The sequence below is a fragment of the Magallana gigas genome, chromosome 5 (genome assembly GCF_963853765.1).
Source record: "Magallana gigas chromosome 5, xbMagGiga1.1, whole genome shotgun sequence".
Lineage (NCBI taxonomy): Eukaryota > Metazoa > Mollusca > Bivalvia > Ostreida > Ostreidae > Magallana > Magallana gigas.
The window spans coordinates 32,160,316-32,185,809 of record NC_088857.1 but is presented as its reverse complement, the minus strand read 5'-3'; the positions used below and the strand labels follow the sequence as shown (position 1 = coordinate 32,185,809).

Below are 25,494 nucleotides of genomic sequence, written 5' to 3'. Positions count from 1 at the left end.
TGTGCATCTTCGCTAGCCAAGTGTCCGATTCGTTTTTGGGGAGATTAGAAAAACGAATCGGACACTTGGCTAGCGAAGATGTTTTGTGTGTGTTCCATGCAGCTATAAGAAAGCAGCTAGAATTGCAGAAGAAATAACATAACCCGCTAATGCGCGTTATGTTATTTTTTCTGCAATGTTGCTTCCTTCCTAGCTCTATGAAAAACCATATACATAAATCATTAAACACTTTTCATTGTTTCATAAGCCTTTGATTCATTTAATTAATTCATTATCCATAAAGAGTTATTAAAAATACATTTTTTTTAATTTTATATAGGTGGTATGGAATATCTGTCGATTTGAATGTTGATTAAAGTACATTATAAATAAAATACTTTCATCGGTTTAGAATTCTCAAATTTCACATTTAAAAAAAAAAGTTATAAAAAAGTTTGGAAAGGTAAAAATCTTAAAATCCCTAGCGCCATTCGAGCTCATGACTTTCAAATTCGTAGTGAAACCTCTAACCCACTGTGCTACGCTTTTAGGTAACAATTTTGGGAAAGAAACTACACTGTATTTATAAAATTATACTTAACTTTATTCTTTATTTCAATAAATAATACGTCAAAATATGTCACATACCACCTTAAATATCAATTATACTGTCGACCATACCTTAACAGAGAAGATTTAGAGTAGCTGATTTCTCCAGGTATATGAAGTTTACTATCGTACATATACCAACAACTCTGACTTGGAGGTCTGGGGTCGGTTCGTTTGAATCCGTGGAGTTTGGGGTCTCAATGTAGTTATAGTTTTGATCGATCAAGAAATAACCCACGCAAAGTCAACACAAAAGTACAAAGAAGATATCATACGAAGTAAAACTTACGTATTATAGGTACTTAAATTATTGCTGAAATTTAATTAGCTAAGCAATACAAATGTGCATTCGACAGAGCTGTTTTTGAACGTAAAACGAATGTGTGTACTCATACGCGAACGTTTTACTCGATCGCGTAGATTTCTAGCCTGCCAGTTCTAAAGTGTATGAACTACAATCGATCTTTAAGAAATAGAGAAGAAAATAAATACCTAATGGGTCTTAATTTTTCGCTACATTGCTTTATTTCACTTTTAATTTTCCACGTGTTAATTCAGTGGGAAAAAAACCCAACACCGGATGCTATACAGTAGGAGAGTATTTACTTCGTTAAAATATCGATGGGGTTTTGTTTATAAGAAATGAATTACGGTATGTTGTACGTAATCCTTAAAAATCGGTGATTTGTAAAGCATTTGTTTTGGATGGTGGGGAATTAACCCCCGGGATCAGCTATTGCAATGACTGATACATGTATCATGAAATAATTGAACGTCTGAGTACAATTTTAAGTCTGTCTGTATTCATTTGACGTTACACCCATAGAGTGGATATTTAAAGAAATTCATCAATTCCATTCAAGTTACGGCAATATATGTTTCAACAATCTTCTATGCCGTGCCCGTGTATAGATCGATATTTCTATACCAGGAACGCTTTAATGGATGTAGAGCAGACGACTCATCTACTTAGTAATGGATCACGTGATTCCCATTACTTTTAATGATTTTTCCCCGGAGTGGATGCATATTAATCTATTAAGAGGAAGAGGAAAGAGGAACAAAGATTGTCATTGCCTTCCGTTATTGTTTTTGAAGTAAGATTTGCCGAATTCAGGTCAGTATGAATTTTAGCATATAAGATGAGAAAATTGGTATGCTAGTGAACAACACTAATGCAAGTGTGCAGTTTAATGACATCCGTGTATGTTGAGCATGCCATACACTCGCTGTGTCGATGAAGGCTCGGCCATTAACGTGCGCGTAATCAGTTTTTGTGTAGTTTTTAAAGCGTGAACGATCATTCAATATTAATGGAATTTGATCGAAAGGTAATTGCGGCGCGAAAAGTCATGCTTATTTTGAATTATAAAGGACTTTATTAATTTAGATTTTTTAGAGTTTAGGGGGTGGAACGAGGTTTATTGAGGAGTTCAGGGGGTTGAATATATATGTGCATTTAGTACAAACATATCTTTTTATCATCAGCAAATCATATGAAATGTATTTTGTTTGATATATGGATTTTGACATGCTTTTCTTCATATTATTGTACTTTTGTATTTTACAGTTTCTTAAGGAAATCGGTAATGACCATGTCCGGATTTCAAATTAACAATTTGGACCCCAACATGTTAAGTAATCATCTAACTGCACATGGAATCAGTCTAGGTGGAGCTCAAAGTGTCAGAGGTTGAAATATCTCTCTCTCTCTCTCTCTCTCTCTCTCTCTCTCTCTCTCTCTCTCTCTCTCTCTCAGCATTTCTTATCGTAACTTTTATTACTGACATAACAGGCCTTCTTATATCTAAATTTTTTTAGACAATGGGATAACTGGTGAAATGCTGGTGCAGTTTTGTGAAGAAGACATCCATGATGCCTTCTCTGTATTTAAGGACAGGTTCATCATACGAAAGATGATACGAGAACACAAAACTCAAACGGGAATCCACGACAAAGTATTCTCTAACACAACTTCTTCATCTTGTAAAAACCAAAGGGATAGTACAGCAATTAAACTTCCGACAAAAGCACCACAACGCAACCCACAGCATTTAGTTTCCCCGACTAAGATTTCTGATGTCTTTGCTAATGTTAAAGCAGGATATTTTACAGCACCTTCTACAAATCAACTTCACAAATCACAACATCAGTTACTTTTCAATCCGTCACGAAGAGAACATCCCAGAATACCAACTTCTCCAGAGATTAAGTTGGAGAGCGTTCCCAGACCGGGTTATTCTTGCGCAACAGGAAGTAGGGTATCGCATTCTCCACAACCGGAAGTTCAGTCATTTCCACCTCCAGTAAGGAGTCCCTTAATGCACCACGTGGTGTCTAGTTCTGTAGAAGATCGCTTGTCTGGAGCTAGATCTGAGACGGTACCAGGACCTATGGGAGAATCAGCTCAAATTGCTTCTCAAAATCAAATCGTTCGGTCTTCTAACATTAATATTACAGTCGAAGAGAAGCAGAGGATAAAAAAGTACAAAGCAGACGCCCTTCTTGAGAAAAAATGCATTCGCAGTAAACCAAACGAAGCACAGCATCTCGGATCACTGGCTATCCGTAACGCTGCCCAGGCGGCCCAAATATGGGATAACCCACCTGTAATGAGGGAAATTTCTGTGGCCAAGAAGGACCAATTCATCAGGTCTTTATTGGCATTCGCTCCTCAGCTTTCCGAGAGAATGGACACTGTGTGGATCAGACTTAGGGAAGCGTTACAAAACCGACGGAAATATTTACTGGACAAAGAGTCGGGGAAAAGACAAACTAAATCGCAGAGGTCTGCTCCATATGATAAGAAGAATGAGTCAAAACCGACTTTAATGAAAGTCAAGGAACCGAGGACGCTGATAGACCTAACAGACTAGTTTACTTAATTCTTTAATTATTTTACCATTTTCTAACAACTTGTGTTAATTTTTTTTCTTTAATGAAACTTTTTTTCACTTTTTCATTTTTGTAAATAAAAATGTTTATTAATACTTTTATCAAATGGAGAAAATGTTAAACTTGACAGGGGTTTGTTTGCAAATCTAAAAAACGATGACTATTCCATAGGCATTGATGATTGATTTTCTTGGTTTTATCATTTTCTCTTTTGAAGCTAATTATCAAAATTTGGGCTCTCAATCTAATTCAGACAGAAACATACTCAGTAATTGCATTATTTGTTGCCTGGAAGTAAAAAAATGCAAGCAGATTGACAACAGTCTTCGGCAGTGAAGATCTAGAACTATATGCATGCACGTATGGTAAAAAGATCTAGAACTATATGCATGCACGTATGGTAGTCGCGTTTAGATTTTTTGTATTGTATTTGTACTTGTATTATACCTATACGTGTATTTAGTCAGCTGACCAAGCCTGATTTAAAAGGATGCATTTTCATGTAGAAAATGCAATGCTTGCTATCAGACTGACGAATTAAGACTGTCATTGACTGGAATTAAAACAAAAAAAATCTGGTACCAAATTACAGCTTTTATTAGTGAAGTAAACTTCAATAAATATCTCTCTTTGTACAAAGATTAAATATACAACGTTAATATATATAAAGGAAAATATAATGGGAATTCTCACATATCACACAGATACCTCAATAAAAAAATCATACATGAAAAAAGCGCGTGTTCACAAGATACACCTAATCACTATAGATAAGACTACTAATGATAAAGTGCACTCGAAGCCAAAGCTTTGGGTACATGTCAATGAAGTGATGCTGGCTGCAAAGTGAAACCAGAAGAGGGACACAATATTATCGAAAAAAGTATCTTGTATAGTGATGATTTTTCACATAAACATCCCGAATTTTCCCTTGTCGTTTTTCCTCAGTCGCCTGAGCTCTTTCTCGTCCTCCACCTTTTCTGCGGAGTACATGACGTCGGTACGGAGTGCGTACTTCCTTCCGGAAAGGACGGCCGAATCTTCGTGTAAGATGTCGTGTTGGTAGATCAGAACCGAGCCTATATTGAAGAAATTTCAAAAAGTTTAATGTATAGTTCTTTGGAAAGTTGACATCGTAAAAATCAAGGAAATGTCTGTTATTTGTTAAATAAAATAAGTATTTTGATTTTACGAAAAATAATTTGCCCAAAACACTTGTGTTCTTGCGACTTTTTTTCGTTTTCAGTTTATACATACGTTTCAATATTTGTACAAGCGAATCTATATTTTTTTTAAAATGTTCACCTGTTCTGGGTTCCACTTCAATTCTCTCGGATTCTTCAAGGTCTAAAAACGTTGTGTCGCCTCCTAGAAAGTCCTGCAAACAAATTAGAACATTGTTAAAGGTAACAATTACCGTGTACAGTAATACCTTGTGATTAATTTTTGGCACAGACTTATGGCCAATGATAAATAAACGTTAAAAAAAAAAATCAACGTTTTCTTACATCGTTCAGGAAAATCTGCACACTTAAGAAACTTTTCTCGCCATTTTCTCTGCGAAATCCGGCATCGAAGTGAGGCTTGAAATACTCTCCTGAGTCGTAGCGCTGAACACGAAGTCTAAATGAAAAATGTACTTCTATTCTCACATACGTTTATCTTTTATATACTAGTATTTCAGAGCTTTCTTATATTTCATACCGAACTGTATGATATTAAAACAATACATTTAAAAGTTCCAAACGACATTCATTAGATTAGCAAGATTTTAATTTGGTCCAGAATATGTACGTGCTAAAGAATACTTTTCTGTTTTATTACCTTTCGTTCAGTCCTACTATTTTGTGATTTCGCCAAAGTTCTGGAATGTATGGTCTCAATCTCTTCTGTATTTTCTCCATTTCCTCCACAGAATCCAAGAAGTTGTGGTAATTATTTCTTGTATCAGTCTTTGTAATTTCTCTGCAAAATAATAATTCATAACTCATTCGAAACGCAACGAAGTTGATTAAAATCTATATCATGTATAGACATACAATTATAGTTATTGGATTAAACATTATTTCAGGCACACAGTGTACACTGTATATGTACTTATCCTCATTCTAGAAACACATTGTACAGGAAAGATGTCATACTTACTTTCCATCAGCAGTATGGATCATAGCAGGACTGAAACCTCTCATTTCAGATTCCTTGATCAACTGCAAGCATTCCTACAAATAGATATAAGAATTAGGTTATATTATTTCTTAACATATCATTCAAACGATCATTTTGAGTTCAAAGAATGAAAGAATCATTGGTTTAAGATATAAACTAAAGCACAAAAACCGTTCTTTCACACTGACGTATGAAGTGGTTTTGTGCGATGACTGTTGCTATTATGCGTCAAATCAAGGCTTGCCTTCTTGGTGAAGACGTTGTGAAGAAGGAAGACCAGCTTTCCCTCCCAGCATCTCTGCAGCTCAATCTCCTGTCTCTGGATGACTTTTCCGGGTTCCATTTTACCACTTTCCAATTCTTTCCGGGATTTACTCTTTCCTCCGTACCGAAGTTTTTTCAAAGTAGAGCTGATAACTTTGGTTACGGAAGCCGGTCCCTCTGGCATTATTGCTGTTGTTGATAAGGTTATACTTGAGAAGTGATGTTCTGAAGCATGCTTGGGTCCTTTTTATATCAATGTACCTGCCGTATCGTCATAATGGCATAAAGAATGACCTAGAGGTTAATTGCGATCTTAATTATCAAACTATCGAATGATAGGCATCTGTTTAGGGCAGATATCCTCTTGGGGACCTCTTATGTTTATGACAAAGACAAGTCGACATTGTTCAGACCAGCTAACCACTTTCCTTGTTGTATTTATTAACATAAACATGTTCTGAGAAGCGCCGCAATTAATTAATTAATAGTAATGAACAAATCACGCCAATCGAGATTCTTTTCACCTGGATGGAGTATAAAGGTAATCGCCCAGGTATAACCATTTTTCTACTGGGCAGTCCTGATTGTCATACAGTAACGATAGTCATACATGGAAGTGTGGTAGATTTTGACCAATAGCAGTCCGATGTGAACCTTAACACACTTTGATACACTTACTATGATATTTATGAATGATTATTTAGGTACCATGTCAAAAACCGTCGTGATGAATTTTACATTATGTTTCCGGTTATTCAAGCAATTGTAAATGAATTTTGTGACATGAATTGTTTGAGTCAGATTACTATTTTTAATGTTTATATTCGTAATTCAAATCCATAACATTATATATGCATTACAGTTAAAGCAAGTTACACTTCTTGATAGAGTATAGAAATCAAATGCAACCGAATATAAATGAACTGGCGAGGTTAGTTTGCCGAGACAATAAAACCATTTCAAATTAAAGAGATACTCGTGAATGAAATAATAAATAAAATGCATTTATCTGAAAATTGTATACATGTACTAGTAAAAACTTCGACCACGTACGCCAAAGTTTAAAATTTTGCACTCTAGTTTTGTTGATACAGATATTTTTCGTCTTTGCAGAAAATACCACAATAAAGGGGAAAGACGATTTAATCGTATTGGGTTTGTTATTGAAATTATGCACTTTAATTTGTAAATAAGGCCCAGGTATTTTATCCACGCACTCTTTACCGCGAAAATAAAGAAACTATTAAAGAGAGCATGAGCATACATTAACAATTGTTTACTCAGCTTCTGAGCACGTCTTTGCGGTCTGTATGCTTGCACTATTGTTTGTTGTTAATATATGTATACACATTTTGAAATATTGATTGATGTGAGTAATTTTATTGTTAAACTATACAATACTTTTTATTCGAATCAACCGTGCGTACCGATCAGAAAATATTGAATAATAACACAAATAGGTCCTTATACATAATAATTGCATTTGTTGGAATTCTGTCAAAAATATATGATTTACCTTTCAAGCTTAGGTTTGAAAAATATGTTTACAAATAATTTACACGTGATCTGTAATATCGGCATTGGATAATATGAAAAGTTCAATGCAGGCAGTTTGCCAGTAGAAACTTGCATAGATCCTTCTGATGAATGCGAAACGAGACCAAAATCCGGGCACGTGCTTTCCAAACAGAATCTGTACTTTATATAAAACAATAGCGATACTTTGAGGCATAATTATATTTTAAAAGTGTAGCCAATTGCAAAATATCACAAACTACTCGAGTGAACATAAGTATAATTGATTTACTATCTCTTTTTTTTTTCGATTCCAATATCACGTGTCTGCATATGGACCCAGTGTTGTGGTAAGATATAAAACTGTTGTATAAATGGTGGGTTGAATATTTTGAATGTTTTAGCACGATTAAAAGTTCATTCCAGTGAGGTATGTAACATAAATACATTGAGTACGGCAGCTGTACTTTACTCGACCAAGATTACGGACTGAAAGAATCCCAAATCTGTTATATGTTGCCAGTTTTTTTATTTGTTTACATCAATTCGTCATATGTTATATATATATATATATATATAAGAACTAACACTATTCCTCTATCCCAGGTAATAGGTAAGAAAAATGGCGGTTGATAGGATACAAAGAGGTGAACACCAACTGGAAAGAGAAAGAGAGGAAGACCAAAAGAGACCTACTGTAGAGCAGAGAAAGAAATGAAGGACAACAACTGGACAGACCAGCATGGAGGTCTCTGGTGACAACCTTATGTGTTGACCAACAACAAAGAGGACTTAGTAGCGAGCGCAGCTCGCCGGCGCGCAGCGCCGGCGCGAAGCGAGCTCTACCGGCAAGGCGTGTGTGAATAGAAAATTCGGACTAGTTGCACATTCATTCAACGGATTTTTTTGGCGTCAGTAAATCGGACCAGTAATGCATCGTTTTAATCGTCCCAGTAGTTCCCTGTAATCATGGCAATTTTTATCACTTCACACTCTCACGAGAATCAGCAAGACAAATTTAGACAGTAAAAACAATAACGATGTAAGCGACATACAGTCAATGTTACCTCTAAAGTTCACCTCAGTACACTTTCAATCAAAAATAATCGTGTGACGTCACAAACGTTTACACATTGATCCGATATATTTTTTCGGAGTCAGAAAATTTTGACCCACAATTCATAGTACCAATGGTTTCCAACCTCACGTTCCAACATCATGTTCTCCCGAGAATCAAAGTAAAACCTTTGAAAAGCTTATAAGATGTGTAATTTTAAGAACATCATGCTTTTTAAGTAAATAAAACAGTATACTTTGCATACTTTTATTTCTCAGGGGAGTTTTAAAGAGTAAGACGACACTTAACCAACGTCAGCTTTGACGTCACAATAAGCACTGATAAGGGGAAATTACTCTAATTGAAGTTATTGTAAATCTGCTGAAATGACCAAAATTCTCTCAAAATCTTGCAAAGGCTAAGATAAAGAACAGCTGACGAATAAGGACATTTCTTCAGATACAGGAAACAGTTGTAAATTGTACTAATTTGGATGAATGCTCACAAATATTTTATTCACTATAATTACGGTAATTTCCTGAAACGTAACGTTATACGTAGCAGCGCCTTTTTCTAAAGGGGTTGGGTGGGTGGATGGCAGCCTCATCCAAAAAATCTTTGCAAACAAAAAGAAAAATAAATCATGAAAATTCTAATCCTTCAGCCCTTTAGCAGTTCAATGGTTTCTTTATTTTCACTTCCATTTATTACATGCGGGGGGGGGGGGGGGGACAACACCATGTTCTTTTAACATGATAAGCAAATATTTTTAAGCGTAAATTAAAAATAAAATTAAACATTAATTATTTTTTTTAAGTGGAGGGGCAAATCCATGGTAAGTCGATTTTCTATGTATAAATTGACAAAAATGAAAAAAAATTTAGCATGGGGGGAGCTCTATGATGAGTCAAGTTTTATATTTAAGTTTAAGAAAAAATGTCTACTGCAAAAAAAAGGGGTAAATCAATCAATCAATCATAATCACAATCACTTTAAAAGAGGAGATGCAGTGCAATGAATATTTATATATTAAAATCTTTATTATTTAACAACATTGTATCTGAGATTAAACTATTGTTCTACATATAAATAAATAAAAAAAATTTTATTTTTTTTTTTATTTCACACATTCTGCAGACATACAATGCATGATTATGATGCTTTAAATATAATAATTCAGAAGTGCAAAATTTTTTATTTTTTTTGAGAGGAAAGAGAGAGAGAGAGAGAGAGAGAGAGAGGAGAGAGAGAGAGAGAGAGAGAGAGAGAGAGAGAGAGAGGGAGAGAGAGAGAGAGAGAGTTCAAGTAAAAATTGGATTCCAGATGTTCCAATGAGTATCAAAAATCTCATTTTCACCATTTTTGTAAGAAATAAATTTCTGTGTTTCATAGAAGAGCTTTAAAGACGACATTGCATAAGAAACACTCAACTGTTTCTCGGTACACCTTGCTGTGTAAATATAGTACTTTAACCAAAGAAAAATGATATTAAGGATATCTTTGCTTTTACCAAGGATGCCTAGTAAGAATGAAATTTTTCTTGGTAAATGTAACCTGAAAATTGATTTTTTCTTCTAAATAATGTTTAAAATTTTCTAAAAAAGATTGAACACATTCACAATCCCACAGTATATGTTCTATAGTTTCCTCTTCTCTGTGACAAAAGGTACACATTTTAGAGTTTACTTTTTTAATTTTGAAAAAAAAAAGAGTTTGTTGCTAAAATTTTGTTAATTATTCTGTATTGGAACCATTGAAGTTTACAGTTTTTTGTTATTATGAAAGGTAGTTTATGGATTAATTTCCATTCCATGTCCTCTAAATCTAATAATTCATTCCACCTTCTTTTACCTGTTGTCACAGAGGTATTATTGTTTAAAATATCATAGAAAAACTTTGACTTTTTACATTTCATAACTTTATGTATGTTTTCTCTAATAAGCGGATTTGCTAATTTTCTTAAAGTTTGATTTTCACCCAATTTTCTGATGTATGTCTTTACAGCATGGGTTATACTTGCATATTCTAAAAAATTGACCTTTACATTCTTATACATATCACAAAACTTATCAAAACTAAGAAAAGTACTATCTTCCCCAATGATATCATTGATGTATCTAATATTATTATCAAATAGTTGTTTATTAAAAAAGGATATAAATAAATTATAACAAATCTTATAAACTATGAATAATGAAAATTTACTGAAAAATAGGTATGTTTTATTTTTTGGCATTCAAATTTCACTTTGTTAATTTTATTTTATTAATTTATTATAATTCATTGTTTGATCACATGCTGTGCTCGCCCCAACGGTCGCACCGTAAAACATATTAAGTAATTAAGTAAGTAGGACTAGTATGAAAGTCAATTATTTAATAACATGTAAATTAAAATATTCTTCAATTGAAACATTTATATTTACATATTATACTGTCCATTTATATGATTGTTTACTTTCATTATTGTTGTGATGTAAAGGTGCACCTGATTGTAGAAGAAAGCAACATCTGATTCAAATATTGTTAAATGAATATAAATGTAAAAAATTTTATGGTTGATGTTGAATAGAGAATTTATATCATGTAAACAATAAATAGAGGATATGTGTTCATAAATGTTTGTTTAAATTGATTCAGGAAGTAACTACGCATGAAATTTGTATTACTTCTGTACATTAAAAGCAGTGTTTCTATTTAATCCTATATCAGTCACATTTGCAAGTTTAAGCCAAAGTCCAAAGTACTAATAATGTCTAGTAAAAATTTTAATTTTGAAAATAAAACTATACAAATGTAAATCGTTATAATGCATTCTTTTATTATATGGTCAGAATCCAAAAAGAAACAAAACTCACATACAATCTTGATTTGCTCGATTTTAAGAATTCGCACTTTTTTTAAATTTCGTAAGGTTGTTTTCGTTTTAGAAATATGATTGTATGATGGAGTGACAATTTAATAAATTTTATTCATAATTTCAGGGAACACTTAGCTATTTAGGTTTTCATTAAAAGTATCCTACAAAAACTTGACCGTTTATGACATGTATTAAAAGATAATTGTATAAGGCGTTTATTTGGACCAGACGTTAAGCTCTACAATATCGTGCTTGAGGCCAAAACAATTTTTCAAGAAGGAAACAAAATTCAAACAAGATACTTCATTGATAAAACAAGTGATCTTTTGATATGTCGATACACTTAAAAGGGACATGATCACATGATTTTTGGTAAAAAAAAAAAAAAAAAAAAGATCTTTCCGATTTTAATGTTTACAATGCTTCAGTAAGGCATTTTTAACAGACAACCAAAATTTGAGTGTCATTCTTTGAGTTATAAGCGAGTTACTGAGCTTACAATTTTTTGCTATGTAAACAAAGTTTTTGTTTACATTTTGAATGTTGAAGTGAAAATTCCAGTTTTAGACCCAAAATGAATGTGTTGGACGTTAGGAACTATCGATGAAGAAATCAGCTTGAAAAGATTTTTTTACATGCATATTGAACCCATGTAAACAAAAACAGGGCACGAGCCTTGTTTACATGACAAGGTCTCTCGCTTATAACTCTACGACCATCTTCGCTAGCCATGGTTTACGATCCGCTCCTCTCCTTTCGTAAACCCTTGGCTAGCGAAGATGCTATACGACTGACTCTCAAATTTCATTTGATCATTAGAAATGCATTTCTAAATCATTGTGAATAATACAAACAGAAAAATGGAATTTGACCAAAATCGTGATCATGTCTCTTTAAAAGATTGATAATTAAGCAAAACATTTATGGTTTACCATAAACATACATCATACAGAGTGTAAATAACACTAAAAAAATTCACCAATGCACATGCAAATCTTTGCCAAAAAATGCGTCGGCCGGGAATTGAACCCGGATCGACTGCTTGGAAGGCAACCATGCTGACCATTACACCACCGACGCTGTTGTACACCTACAGTGGTAAAGGTATATAGATGTATATATATTTTGCGAAGAAATACTTCCCCCAAGGCTTTTTTGTGACAGGCATCAATCAATAATCTTACAAGCATTTCCTTTGCTTGTGATAATGCACTAATATAAAATGATCTATAGAGTATCTATAAAGTGGATAGATGTATATTGTAACATAGGTTCATTTTTGAAAGTGGAAAAAATTTCAACATTAATATTTATTTTAAAAATATCCTTTTTATTGTTCTGTTTTGGTTTTTTGGGGGGTTTTTATGGGGTTTTCTTTTCTTTTTTTTTTTGGGGGGGGGGGTTGTTTCCTAGTTTGTCTTTTATGCAAAATATACACGTTTATATATTGCGAGATAACAATCAGACCCGGATAATGTTATTGCCAGAAAAAAATCAAAGAAAATATAATGTCTGTAAATTGACAGTATTTCAACGCATACACTATCGAATAATTGGAACTTTTAAACGCAGGCTCTTATGAAAGACCCCGCACCACATGGCTAACTACAAACTGATAATTGGAGAGAGAGGGGGAGGAAGACTGCAAAAACAATAAATCGACAAACTGATAAAACGAAATTAACAGTAAAATTGAAAGACACGTGTTGAAAAGCACATTTCAAATCAAAGACGTGTATCTCAATGTTAACTTATGTTTTAAAGTTTAATACATAAGAAAAGTAAAATAAAATCCAAAATAAATTAAAATGCATTTTAATCCATCTGATTTTTTAATTTTGATTTTGATTAAATGAAAAGAGCGATATATTTATGTTTCCAGATCTTAACAAGTTTAAAACATTCTTGATATATAGGTAATGTTTCAGTAAATAAATGTAATTTATCATACATGAAACAGGAAGTCCTTTATTCTTTTAATGTTCCCTCTTCAAATGTTCGGAGTAGACACAGGGTTAATGTTTCTCTCTTCAGACGTTTTACTCTACCTTTTCTTTTTTTTTCCATAGATGACCTTCTCTGTCATATAAATCAATCTGGAGCTAGAATTGAACTACCTAAGAATGGAGTATGGCATACCTAATGAAAATAATTAGGGTTGCGTAGGAGAGTTTATTATTGTAATTCATACATGACTATAATAATAATATTTACGAACAGACACATACACTTATTGGATTGTTTTCAAATCTACAAGTATTACTTGTATAAAAGCATATAATAAGAAAGGCTTACATAAAAACGCGGTGCGTCTTTTTACCCCAATGAACCCCAATGATACCCCAATGATACCCCAATGAACCCCAATGATACCCCAATGAACCCCAATGTTACCCCAATGATACCCAATTCTACTACAGTTATTGCCGAGATCAAAGAGATGCCGCAGACATTATTCTCCAATATACCACGAACGTCATCAGTAAATTATCAAATCAGAAATACCTATTTGTCTCGCACTGACCATGAAAGTACAACTTTCAACCGTAAAAAGTTTTAAAACTATGTCAATTTCACGTGTTAGTTCCAGTCAAACGATGTGTATTGCCTCAAATTTCTATTTTTAAGAGATCAATGCGGCTGTTCCTAGCACCTCCCTAGCACATTTTCACTGCGTGTTTTTACATAAAAAATATAACGTATAGTAGGAATAATCGTATTACATTGCCCTTAAAATATTAGGAACATGATTTAAAGATATTTTATAAATAAGTAAAACGTATTAAAAATCCAAAGAAAAATTCTGTCTGTCGTCTGCATGTGATTCCTTTAATCTATAAACATTACTAACAAAACCATTGGGGTTACACGGAACAGCCGTCAAAATGACCTAGATCGTCTCTCTATAGGAGAAACGATCTGTAGAAATACTGGGCTGTTAGTAGAATAGAAATAAAGTTCTTGTTATCGTGAATGTTGCAGGATAACCTCCTCGGTCTCGAAATGTTGTTTGAAATATAAAAGCCTCGGCTAACGCCTCGGCTTTTATATTTTAAAACAACATTTCTCGACCTCGGAGGTTATTCTGCAACATTCACGAAAACTCGTACTTTATTTCTTAAATACACCTAATGATACCCCTATGATACCAAATGATATCCCAATGATACCCTAATGAACTTTGAAATATTAATACCCCAGTGAAACTAAATGTGTGCATAGTTAAAAGATCTTCCGCGCAAGCGTGTGAATAAACACCGTACATGTATATAATTAATATCAAGGTGTTTTTTTTCCTTTTTGTTTTTGTTCATTTTTGAGTTTTCTTAATTCTTTTTTTAAAAACTATTCTTTAAAATTAAAATAAAAAATCCAAACCATGGCTGAATATTTAGACGAGCTGGCATGGTTTTAAAAAATCCACACTGAAATGGATGATATATTCAATTTGTTCCAATGTCAAATTTCTCTATAATTTTTTATTACTGTCCCAAATAAGAATTTAAAGCAATTGGGGAGCAAAATTAAAAAGCAATTGGGGAGAGAGGGGAATATCTCATTCAACTTTCCTTTTTCTGCATTCATCATTTATTCGTAAAGACGTAGAAGTAAAAACTGAAGTCTTTCTCTAATGGAAAAGAATCGATATGTCTCTTTTTCTTAAAGTTATGTTGAACTAGCACAAATGACCAAAGCTCCCATCAGGACATAATTACAGGTCACAAAAAATCTTTGGGTCAAATTTTAGCTTAAAAAATTCTAATAATTTCCCATCACAAGATGGCCCAATCGATGAAAAAACGGCACTTAGTTAAAATGTCCTTTGTTTAACATGTTGTTACATAAAATTCATTAAGTGTATCAATTATGAACATACTTAGTATCATTTGGGTATTTCAAAGTTCATTGGGGTATCATTGGGGTATCATTGGGGTTCATTGGGGTATCATTGGGGTTCATTGGGGTATCATTGGGGTTCATTGGGGTAAAAAGACGCACCCCATAAAAACGTATTAAGATAGTCCAACGATGAAAAACAAATCATCAGATTTTATCAGAAAAAAAACACTACTAAGAAATGGATTGCAAAAGTATTTGTTGGCAAAACGACAATACTAAATATAATGCAGTTTTATCCAATCAGGACCTTTGATTTTCCCTTAAAAATATGACTACCAGACGTTCAAAAACCCTTATCCTTTTTGTACATGTAATTGAAGAGCAAGGCAACAATTTCACAATAAAAATATTGGCAGCTCACTTTCATTTAATTTGATATTTTCAATAGTTCACTGAAGTAATGTGATAGGATTTTTTTAGTGATGAAACACTATAAAAGAGACACATTTCCTTGAGCTGACACGATCGGTGCTGCGGTGTTTGATTGACGAAAGTTACTATATACCGATGTAGCCAATACTCATACATATTGAAATAATTTACAACGGGGTGTCCGAGTACAGGTTACCTACATACAATCACGGACGCCATGATATTTTCATATAAATAATTATTGTTGATGGTGCATTTATGTAAAAGCGAAATATTTAGTACATTTTCCACGTTTTTTCTAAGCACGCATAGAGTACAGGTCTCACGACCATCACTTTTTGTTAACTAACTGGCAGTTTTGAATCTTGTAAAAGTTTTGTTTTCCTTACCCTGTATAGATCTCAGCTTTATGAAAAAGAAATTTGTGTACTAATATACCATGTGTGGCAATCTTGAATCTATGGTTTTCCTAAGTTGTTATAATATAAACCTTACTCGATACTAAATTTTAAGCAACAATGACAAACTAATAACATGATAAGTGATAGTCAACCTTTTATCAATTCATTGCCTTCTCCACTGAGTATTGCAAAGTATACTCTGTCCTAAGATTTTTCTTAAATTGTTCGATATTTATAAATACCTAAGAGATCCCAAGATTTCTACTTTAAAACTTCCCCTCTAACTTGTCAGGTTTCAGTACACGGATTGTGCATTGCATGCAAGATGAAAGTACCCGGATGATGACGTTAAAAAGTGTCCAAGGTATTCCGAGTGACTTCCAAAAGAAGAAAAGATGTCAACATTTCCATTGTAAATCTCCGTAAGAAATCTGTTCCTATCAATTTTTTTGATTGAAAAACGATAATATGTCAATGAAGATAATTATCTTCTATTTCATCTATTTCAATTACACTTCTTTCACAAGTATGTGTATTTTTATTAAAGATCGTTCAAATTTTTTGCATAAATATCTTGGGACAGACTAAAGGTTATTCGGGCCCTTATATAATCAGCATGATTGCTCCAAGCAATCAAAACAGGTAAATCTCCTGGTTGACGCATATTTTGGCTACAGATGACCATTGCACAGGCCAAACAATATAAATGTAAAGGTTCTTAGGCGTCGCTGCATAAGGTCAAATGCTGCCGCTTTTATTGATTTTATTGCCATGTTGAAAGGGGGAATCGTTCAATTTTCAATTTTATGTAAAAATATTCCCTTTTACAATTTTTGCATTAAAACACACTTGTCTGCTTCAGTGTATTTTAAAATGTTTGGCCTGAAAACCAAAGCATCATTTTTTTTTTATCCTATTTGAGATTAATGTAAAATTGTAAAAATACACCTTGCACATCCCATTATTAGTAAATAACACTAAAAAATTCACAAATTCATTTGGAAATCTTTGCCAAAAAATGCGTCGGCCGGGAATTGAACCCGGATCGACTGCTTGGAAGGCAACCATGCTGACCATTACACCACCGACGCTGTTAGACACCTTTTGTGGTAAAGGTATATTGATGTATATATATCTTGTAAAAATATGAAAGAAATATTCCATTCCCGCAAGGCTTCTTTGTGACAGGCGTCAATCAAAATTCTTGTAAGCATTTCTTTGCTTGTGGTAATGCACAAAAATTGTGATCTATACAGTATCTATAAAGTGGATATAGAATAAATAAGTGAATTTTGGATAGTGGAAATATTTTTATCGTTTATATTTTTTCAAAATTTATCCGTTTAAGTATTGCGAGATAACAATCAGATCTAGATAATGTTATTGCTAAAAAATAATCAAAGAAAATAAAATGTCTATAAATTAACAGTACTTTCAACACCTGCACTCTCGAATAACTGGGACTATGAATTGTAGGTATGCTCTTATCAAAGAGTCCCGTACCACATGGTTAACTACAAACTGATAAATGGACAGAGGGAGAGAGAGAGAGAGAGAGAGAGAGAGAGAGAGAGAGAGAGAGAGAGAGAGAGAGAGAGAGAGAGAGAGAGAGAGAGAGAGAGAGAGAGAGAGAGAGAGAGAGCTGCAATTAGTAATATTCGACAAACTGATAAAATAAATTTAACTAAAATTAACAGCAAAATTGAAAGACAAGTCTTTAACTTAAAAACGTGTATCTGAATGTTAACTTATGTTTTAAAGTTTAATACAACGGATAAGTTAAATAAAATCTAATAAATTATGATAATTTTTTAACTATTTCTTAAAGTTTTTATTTTAAATATAATTAAACAAAGAAAACTGTATAATTATGTTTCAAATTATTAACAAATTCAAAACAATCCAATGTACTTTTAAATGTATATTTAGGTCATGTTTCAGTAAATATATGATTATGTCATTTATCATATAAAAAAGCCAAGGAAACAGGAAGTTCTTTATTCCCTTTAATGTGACGGATGTTTCGCTTTTCAAACGTTTGAAGAGACACGTGTTTTTCTCAACAGACGTTTTTCTTTAGTTTTCTTACCATAGTTGACCTTCTCTGTCATATAAATCAATCTGGAGCTAGAAGTGAACGACCTAAGAATTGAGTATGGCATACTTAATAAAAATAATTAGGGTTGCGTAGGAGAAATTATCATGGTAATTTATACATTTCAAAAATGATTAAACATGATAGTAATAATTGTAAAAAGAATTGTTTCGATATATCTATGTTACATTTTTAAATATGTAAGACATTGGAATTGTTTCATTATTTTCAAATATAATGGTTATTCTTGTTTTCAGCTTACCTATAGTCGTACTATAAACTTCGCGTCGGTTGACAATGGTTTTCTCGGGGTGTCAATTTCAACTGTTACCCTCCCAAACAGGCACTATTTATATAGTAATATACCGGTATCTTGCACATCCCATGATAATCAAGGTCAGACGACACGTTCCTCGAGCATCTTTTTTGTATCTCCTCGTAATAAAGAGTTCCAATTAAAATTATTATTTTCATAATAATTTTTAAAATGATTAAATGTTACTTGCATATTCTTTGCCAGGAGCGTAGGTTCTAGAGGTTGTCAGTTCAAAGCCCGGCCCAATATAGTGAATTTCGCTGTGCTGTATTATTTATTTTTATATCAGCAATTCAAGTGTATTTTCAAGAAGATTATATAGGCAATTGCATTCTCTAGTATTTTGCAGAAATGCCTGGTAGGGTATCCTAATTTTTTGCAAGAAATCTTGTCGGAGTAGTAGTAAACCATTAACAGATTCCAGGAAAATGTTATATAAATTTGTGTTGTTGACCTTGAAATAAACTAACACAATGTTCACCAATACTTGCATTGCGTAGTCAAAAAATGCGTCGGCCGGGAATTGAACCCGGATCGACTGCTTGGAAGGCAACCATGCTGACCATTACACCACCGACGCTTATAAGTTATTAAAATAATGTTTATAAAAAGGTTAAATTACTACACCCCCAAAGGCTGCTTTGTGACAGGCATTATTATGCTTGTAAGCATTTCTTTGCTTGTGGTTATGAAATACATTGTGGCCTAATCAATTAAAACAGATAAAGCTAGTAAAGGCAACAGTTCAGTGTACTTTTTTAGCGCGTCTAAATCCATATCACAATTTAAAGTTTTTTTATATTTTATACAATCATGTATAGTTATTTTTTTAGTATATTTTGGTGTATTTTGTTGCTTTGGTCTATTGTCAACATTGATTTGACGTATATAGACACGTCTTTAAGTTTATATTTGTTCTCAATCTTAAGAGACCATTTAAAATTAATAGAACCATTTTAACAAGACCGTGGACTTTTGGTAGGACGTAAATATTTATTTTTTGCAACAGAAAAAGTTAAGCTGTTTTCGAGCGAAATATGCATGATTGCGTAGTCTTAGCTCAAAAGCCAGACAAATCTTGTTGATTTCAAAGAACCATTACTGAGTGGCCAACAATGAAATAGACAGGCCTACGTCACATTGCTCTTTGACACAACTACTCAAAGTCCAATCTCTTGTTAAAATCATACCTGTACATTTATATCATACACATACTATCTGTATATTTCTAAAAGACGATTTACGACGTTTGTTATTGGCATGCAATCACCATGTATATTTTGGCGAGATGGCAATCGAATTCCGATAGTGATTTTAATCGTGACAAGATCAAAGAATGCTTAATTTCATACATATATTTTGTGTGTTTTATAAATCAATTGACAGTTTCCTTTATATTGTACATGTTCAACGCCTACACTCTTGAATAAAAAACAAGCCAATGGAAAAGTACACCACATACTAATGAATCTTTGCATTCAAGAGAGGGGGAGGATTTTACCACAACATCTGAATAATTACCTATTGATGAGACACAGTTCATATTTTTGATTTATGGTTAAACTTGTGCAACTTTAAAGCTCAGAAGATGTAAAATTATGAACAATCTTGGAAAGTATATAAATAACAGTTAAAATTACGAAATGATTTGTTACATGTACCTAAATTTAAGTATTTTTTCAACTCTTCTGTTCCATTTGCACATGTATGGAATATGTATTGTTTTTACATGAATACTGATGGGCTGTAGAACCTAAAATTGATTTTTTTTTTTTAAAAGAACGAATCAATTTTGTTTCACAAGCACGTAAAAATAAGTTTTAAGATAATAGTTTGAATTTAACGATGCATGTTTCTACAAAAGCAAACATTTCTTTATACATTTTCTTTACACACAGGCCGATTCTGGTAAATAAATTTGTGTCTGATATTTTAATGTTCAAACGATCTTATCAAACGTTTCTCCAAACACGTTCTACTCTAGTTTTCTTATGATAGGTGACAATTTCTGTCAAATAATTGAATCTGGAAAGGTACACGACCAAGGAATGGAGTATGGCAGTTACATGTATAGTCAATGTAGATAAATAGAATTCGCAAAAGAATTAAATAATTTACACGAAATATTATTATTAATCTGTACATCATTTTTGAGAATATGTTTCTGGTGCATGTTGCGGCTTTCTTGCTGATTTTAAGATACAAATACACATAAGTATATACAACTGTGAGTAATTATACTAATACATATACATACTAAGATAGTTTACGACTTGAGGTCACCTTTTTAACTATATAGACATAGTTGTGTATGCAACGCAGTGCAAAAGTAGCAAGGAAATACCTTTATTTTTTGACGTCCGCTTGTCACAAAGACGCCAGGGGGAAATGTAGATTGGATTATTTATCATCAAGAAGTACATCACCAAATCGTAGTTATGAGCGTCGGTGGTGTAATGGTCAGCATGGTTGCCTTCCAAGCAGTCGATCCGGGTTCAATTCCCGGCCGACGCATTTTTAACACAAAAAACAAATATAATCACATATCTAAACATTTTAAATTAAGACTTTTTGCAAATAAACTAAAAAATGCCTGCACCAGATTAACTGCTTATACCTGTGGTATTTCAACACCCAAAATAGCAAAAATGAGAGTAAGGCAGTGGACATCCGCCAGATCCAAGTCAGTGGCAGTTAACATCATATAATGCATCCTTGCAATGAAATAATATTGAATGATTTCGTAAAGAGTGAATATATTTATAGAAGTTAAGTTTTGACAAATGTTAAATGATAAAAGAAGACATTTCGTTTCTTGAATGTGCGATTTCATTTTTATGATCGAATATATGCTTGCGAAGCACGACCGCTGCAATCGAACTTCTCGGGTCTTTCCGGCAAATGATTCTATCAGTTTAATCAAATTTGACCTCCTTGTTTTCGCATAAAGGTCAGGTCAAGGTCACTACCTTTTTCCTCAACTTAAACGAGGATAACAATAAATGTAGTTCTTTGCATTTATGTAGACTTCTAATAAAGATATGAAGATTCTATTCTTCGATGAAATGATAGAATATTAGGATGTCTATCAGCTTACACTACTTAATTGGATTCGATGTTGAAACTAAATTTGATATTTCCTAGCCCGCATTTCCTCTAATTTTCTTCAATTTTGAAGATATTTTGATTATTTTTTTAGGCTTTAAATATTAAAATATTTCTAATTTTTTATGTATAATAAAGACTTTATATGAAGATATAAATTTACATAAAATCTAATATATTGACCATTTAATAAGAGAGTAAAACCGATTTTAGTGTGAATTTTTCACACAAAGCATTATACAGAATGGGTGTTATAAAAAGCTTATAAAAATGTAATTTGATAGGGAAATCATATTTTAAAAACATATTCTGAAACCCAAGTATCGTATTATTAGTTCACAGTAGTTTAAAAAATCCAACATTAATGTAGTTGTTTTTAAAAATGCTAAAAGAGGATCATTAATTACAGCAAATCTGAATTGCGAAACATGTAATATTTTCCTACGCAAATATTCCGCCAAAAATATAGTCCTTGTTTGATTCTGAACATTGATAACTATTTCTATGCCAAGTTGTATGATGGTAAAAAAGGATACAAAAAAGTATACTATTTTAACTTCCTTTCATCTTCATTTAATGAACAATTAATCAAATTTACGTTTGACAAGTCGAGAACCAGAAAAGACTCCTTCCTTAAGCCTACAATAAAGCTATATCATTATCACCACACTCTGCTTAGTTAAAATAATATAACTGTGTCTCGATCAGGCCTTCACCACAGATAAAATGCCTCCTATACACCCGTAATGTAGCAGAAAACTGCAGAATCGCTCCGAAATTTCCAATGAAAATTTACATGTATTTGTACTATCATTTATGAGTTTATCCATGTAACTGTGATATTATGGAAACATAAACTAAAGAGCCTCCCGTGATTTAGCGTGAATGTAATGCGCATGCGATCTCCAGATGATCCCCAGAATTTTTTTAGGAAGTTTCGTTGATCATTAATTAGCAAAGCTTGATTGAGAAAAAATAAAAACATATTGGTAATCTTCAAGTACCAATGATAGTTAAAATGAATAAAACAAAAGTACTCTTCCCATTAATCGTTATTAAAGGCCAAAAATTCGTAGGTCATTGACCTACTTTTTAAATAAAGAAAAATAAGACTACAATCAAAGGTCTATAACATAGAATAGATGACTTTTCATTATCATCTATCATAGTGTCATTTTGACCCTCAAATATATTTTTCTATTTTTGCTCATTTCAAAATGTATTTTATATTTTTAATTATATTGACCAGATAAGATATATTATTTGCAAATCGTGTCAACGTGGATTTACCTAGAGAAAAAGCCTTAAGCTATTCGACAGTATTTTTCGTAAAAAGTTGTGAAATCAATTAGTGCCATTTTAAGTAATCAAAAGTAAGTTATTTAGATTCATCTGTCGAAGGATTCCTGTTTTCTTAATTACGTAATAGTCATTGTAATGCAAAGCCCTCGTGTCAATCCGTTTCTTTGATGTCGAGAATGAGTTAATCTTCTCTCACGGCTTTTTGGGAACAATTAATGGCAAGAATAACTCAACACCGGGACAGGGGACGCTATAGGGTTTTTGTCCGATCACTTTTGCGACGGACATCAACCAATAAACATATAATTTTACATTGTCTCCTGTCCTGTGTTTCAGGTTTAAAGAATTTAGTTATCACCATAACCCCAATCACACGGTGATAACTAGACCCATCTAACATTAGAGATGCAGTCGCATTTGGTGGTGAACGACATGCTAGCCTTGGTGCCATAACCCTTCCAGTGTCATTCAATGGACCAATCATACCCCACAGATTTCATGTTTTCAAATCATTTCATCAACCACTTATTCTTGGACTGGATTTCCTACAAGCCAACGATGGTATTTTCAACACAGAAAATAACACTCTTTATGTGCGTGACTCTGAAAGTACAACATATGCCATTGATACAAATACAGGATGTGCAAGAGTGTCCAGATACACCATATTACCAAAACACTCTGTGACTTCAATTCAAGTGTATGTGTCGAATGTGCCTAAAAATTCCTGTGTACTTTTGGAACCTATTTCAAAATTACCATCACTGAAACTTGCTGGTGCAAAATCAATAGTGGACACTAAAAACAACAAAGCGTTCATTCAAGTTATGAATCCAACTAACAAAACCATCAGACTCAAAGCAACTACTGTGATTGCATCTGCTACAATTGTTGACCCTGACACAGTGTTTGCCATGGAAACCTCAAGTGACAGAAAAGTGTCAGCAGAAAACACTGTTCAAGAACCAATCAACATTAACCTAGACCACGCAGACCTACAAGAAGATCAGAAACAGTTACTTTTGACATTTTTAAACAAACATAGGTCTATTTTTGCCACTAATCTTCAAGAATTAGGTCAAGCCAAGACCCAACCACATCGCATAGAAACTGGTGATGCCTTCCCAATTCGACAACGGTTTTACAGACAATCACCCCAAACCAATGCAGAAATGAATCGCCAACTTCAAGAAATGTTAGATTCAGACATTATTGAAGAATCAGACTCCATGTGGCAGAGCCCTGTTGTAATGGTGAAGAAGAAGAATGGCCAACTACGGTTTGCTGTGGATTACCGTAAACTCAATGCTGTCACCAAGCAGTTTACCTTTCCCCTGCCTAGACTAGAGGATGTGTTTGACACAATTGGTACAACACAAGCCAAATTCTTCTCCACATTGGACCTTGCCTCAGGATTTTGGCAAATACCCATGGATGAAGAGACCAAACATAAATCAGCATTTGTTACCCCAACCGGTGTGTATCAATGGAAGAGAATGCCATTTGGCCTAGTCAATGCACCTGCCAGCTTCCAGGCACTAATGACCCATGTTCTACGTGGATTTAATTGGAAAACATGCCTTGTGTATGTGGACGACATTTTAGTCTTTTCCAATTCCTTCACAGATCATTTAAAACACCTGGATGAAATCTTCAGTCGCCTCCAATCAGCTGGCCTAACCCTTAAACCCAGCAAATGCTACTTTGCACTTCCAGAAGTTAAATACCTTGGACATATTTTGACAAAGGATGGCATCAAAGTAGATTTGTCAAAAACAGACGCTGTTCAGTCCTTTCCAACACCAAAGAACCAAAAGGAACTAAGATCATTCCTAGGACTATGCAACTATTATCGGAGATTTGTAAAAGGATACAGCAAAATCACAAGTCCACTATCAAGTTTGCTGTCCAAAGATAAAGAATTTACATGGACTCAGGAATGCCAAAATGCCTTTGAAAAGCTCAAAACCTTGTTAACAACACCACCTGTCTTGGCCTATCCAGACCACACGCGTCCATTCTCACTAACAACAGATGCTTCCGGCACAGCCATAGGCTATATCCTTGGACAACGTGACAAAAATGGAAAGGACCGAGTCATAGCATATGGTGGACGATCATTAAACAAACATGAGAGAAAATACCCTATATCTGAACGTGAAGGACTAGCCATCATTGAGGGAATAAAGACTTTCCATGTTTACTTAGCAGGAAGACCCTTTAAAATCTTTACAGATCATGCAGCACTCAAATGGCTACAAAACGTGAAACAGTCAACAGGTCGATTAGCTCGGTGGGCAGTGCTTCTTCAAGGATATTCCTATGAAATATTATTTAAAGCTGGAAAGAAAAATGAAGTAGCTGATGCTTTGTCCCGCCGCCCATATCCTGACACAGCAGTTCCAATGGAAGACCCCGAAGACATTATCCCATCACCAGATGTTCAGTGCTTCACCCCTGTAAAGGAAGAAAAATCTATGCAAGCAACATTTTTCTATGCTGACCATCAGCATCCATTCCGTAAGACAATAGAAACCGAAACAATATGCCCTGTTGACATAACTTCTATTGGTGACCTTCAAAAGGGTTGTCCAGATTTCAAAGATCTGTACAACTATTTCGTAGATAGGGATCTACCAGAGGACAAGAAATGCCGAGA

At 33.6% G+C, this 25,494-nt stretch overlaps 2 protein-coding genes and 4 non-coding genes across 8 annotated transcripts; 2 read left to right on the top strand and 4 right to left on the bottom strand.

Annotated features, from left to right (window-relative positions):
- Positions 1–1,320: 1,320 nt before the first annotated feature.
- LOC105344655 (uncharacterized) lies at positions 1,321–3,578 on the top strand. Of its 3 annotated transcripts, none has more exons than XM_011452483.4 (3): positions 1,321–1,685; positions 2,159–2,280; positions 2,410–3,578. In XM_011452483.4, the coding sequence occupies exons 1-3, from the start codon at positions 1,564–1,566 to the stop codon at positions 3,462–3,464; spliced, it is 1,299 nt and encodes a 432-aa protein (XP_011450785.3). In that variant the 5' UTR covers positions 1,321–1,563; the 3' UTR covers positions 3,465–3,578. The 3 variants fall into 3 exon arrangements, with proteins under 3 accessions (XP_011450785.3, XP_011450786.3, XP_011450787.3); XM_011452484.4 differs by having other exon boundaries at positions 1,551–1,705; XM_011452485.4 differs by lacking the exon at positions 1,321–1,685 and adding an exon at positions 1,735–1,919.
- A 529-nt stretch (positions 3,579–4,107) lies between these two features.
- Positions 4,108–6,192, bottom strand: LOC105344654 (uncharacterized). Its single transcript, XM_011452482.4, has 6 exons — positions 5,894–6,192; positions 5,629–5,702; positions 5,308–5,448; positions 4,992–5,106; positions 4,789–4,861; positions 4,108–4,562 (listed from the first exon to the last, which is right to left on the bottom strand). Exons 1-6 carry the CDS (start codon positions 6,095–6,097, stop codon positions 4,390–4,392), a joined length of 780 nt encoding a protein of 259 aa, XP_011450784.1. The 5' UTR covers positions 6,098–6,192; the 3' UTR covers positions 4,108–4,389.
- Positions 6,193–12,352: 6,160 nt separating this feature from the next.
- Trnag-ucc (transfer RNA glycine (anticodon UCC)) lies at positions 12,353–12,424 on the bottom strand. Its single transcript has one exon. It is a non-coding gene; the product is annotated as a tRNA-Gly (tRNA).
- A 4,612-nt stretch (positions 12,425–17,036) lies between these two features.
- Positions 17,037–17,108, bottom strand: Trnag-ucc (transfer RNA glycine (anticodon UCC)). Its single transcript has one exon. It is a non-coding gene; the product is annotated as a tRNA-Gly (tRNA).
- Positions 17,109–18,936: 1,828 nt separating this feature from the next.
- On the bottom strand, positions 18,937–19,008 carry Trnag-ucc (transfer RNA glycine (anticodon UCC)). Its single transcript has one exon. It is a non-coding gene; the product is annotated as a tRNA-Gly (tRNA).
- A 1,862-nt stretch (positions 19,009–20,870) lies between these two features.
- Trnag-ucc (transfer RNA glycine (anticodon UCC)) lies at positions 20,871–20,942 on the top strand. Its single transcript has one exon. It is a non-coding gene; the product is annotated as a tRNA-Gly (tRNA).
- Positions 20,943–25,494: the final 4,552 nt, after the last annotated feature.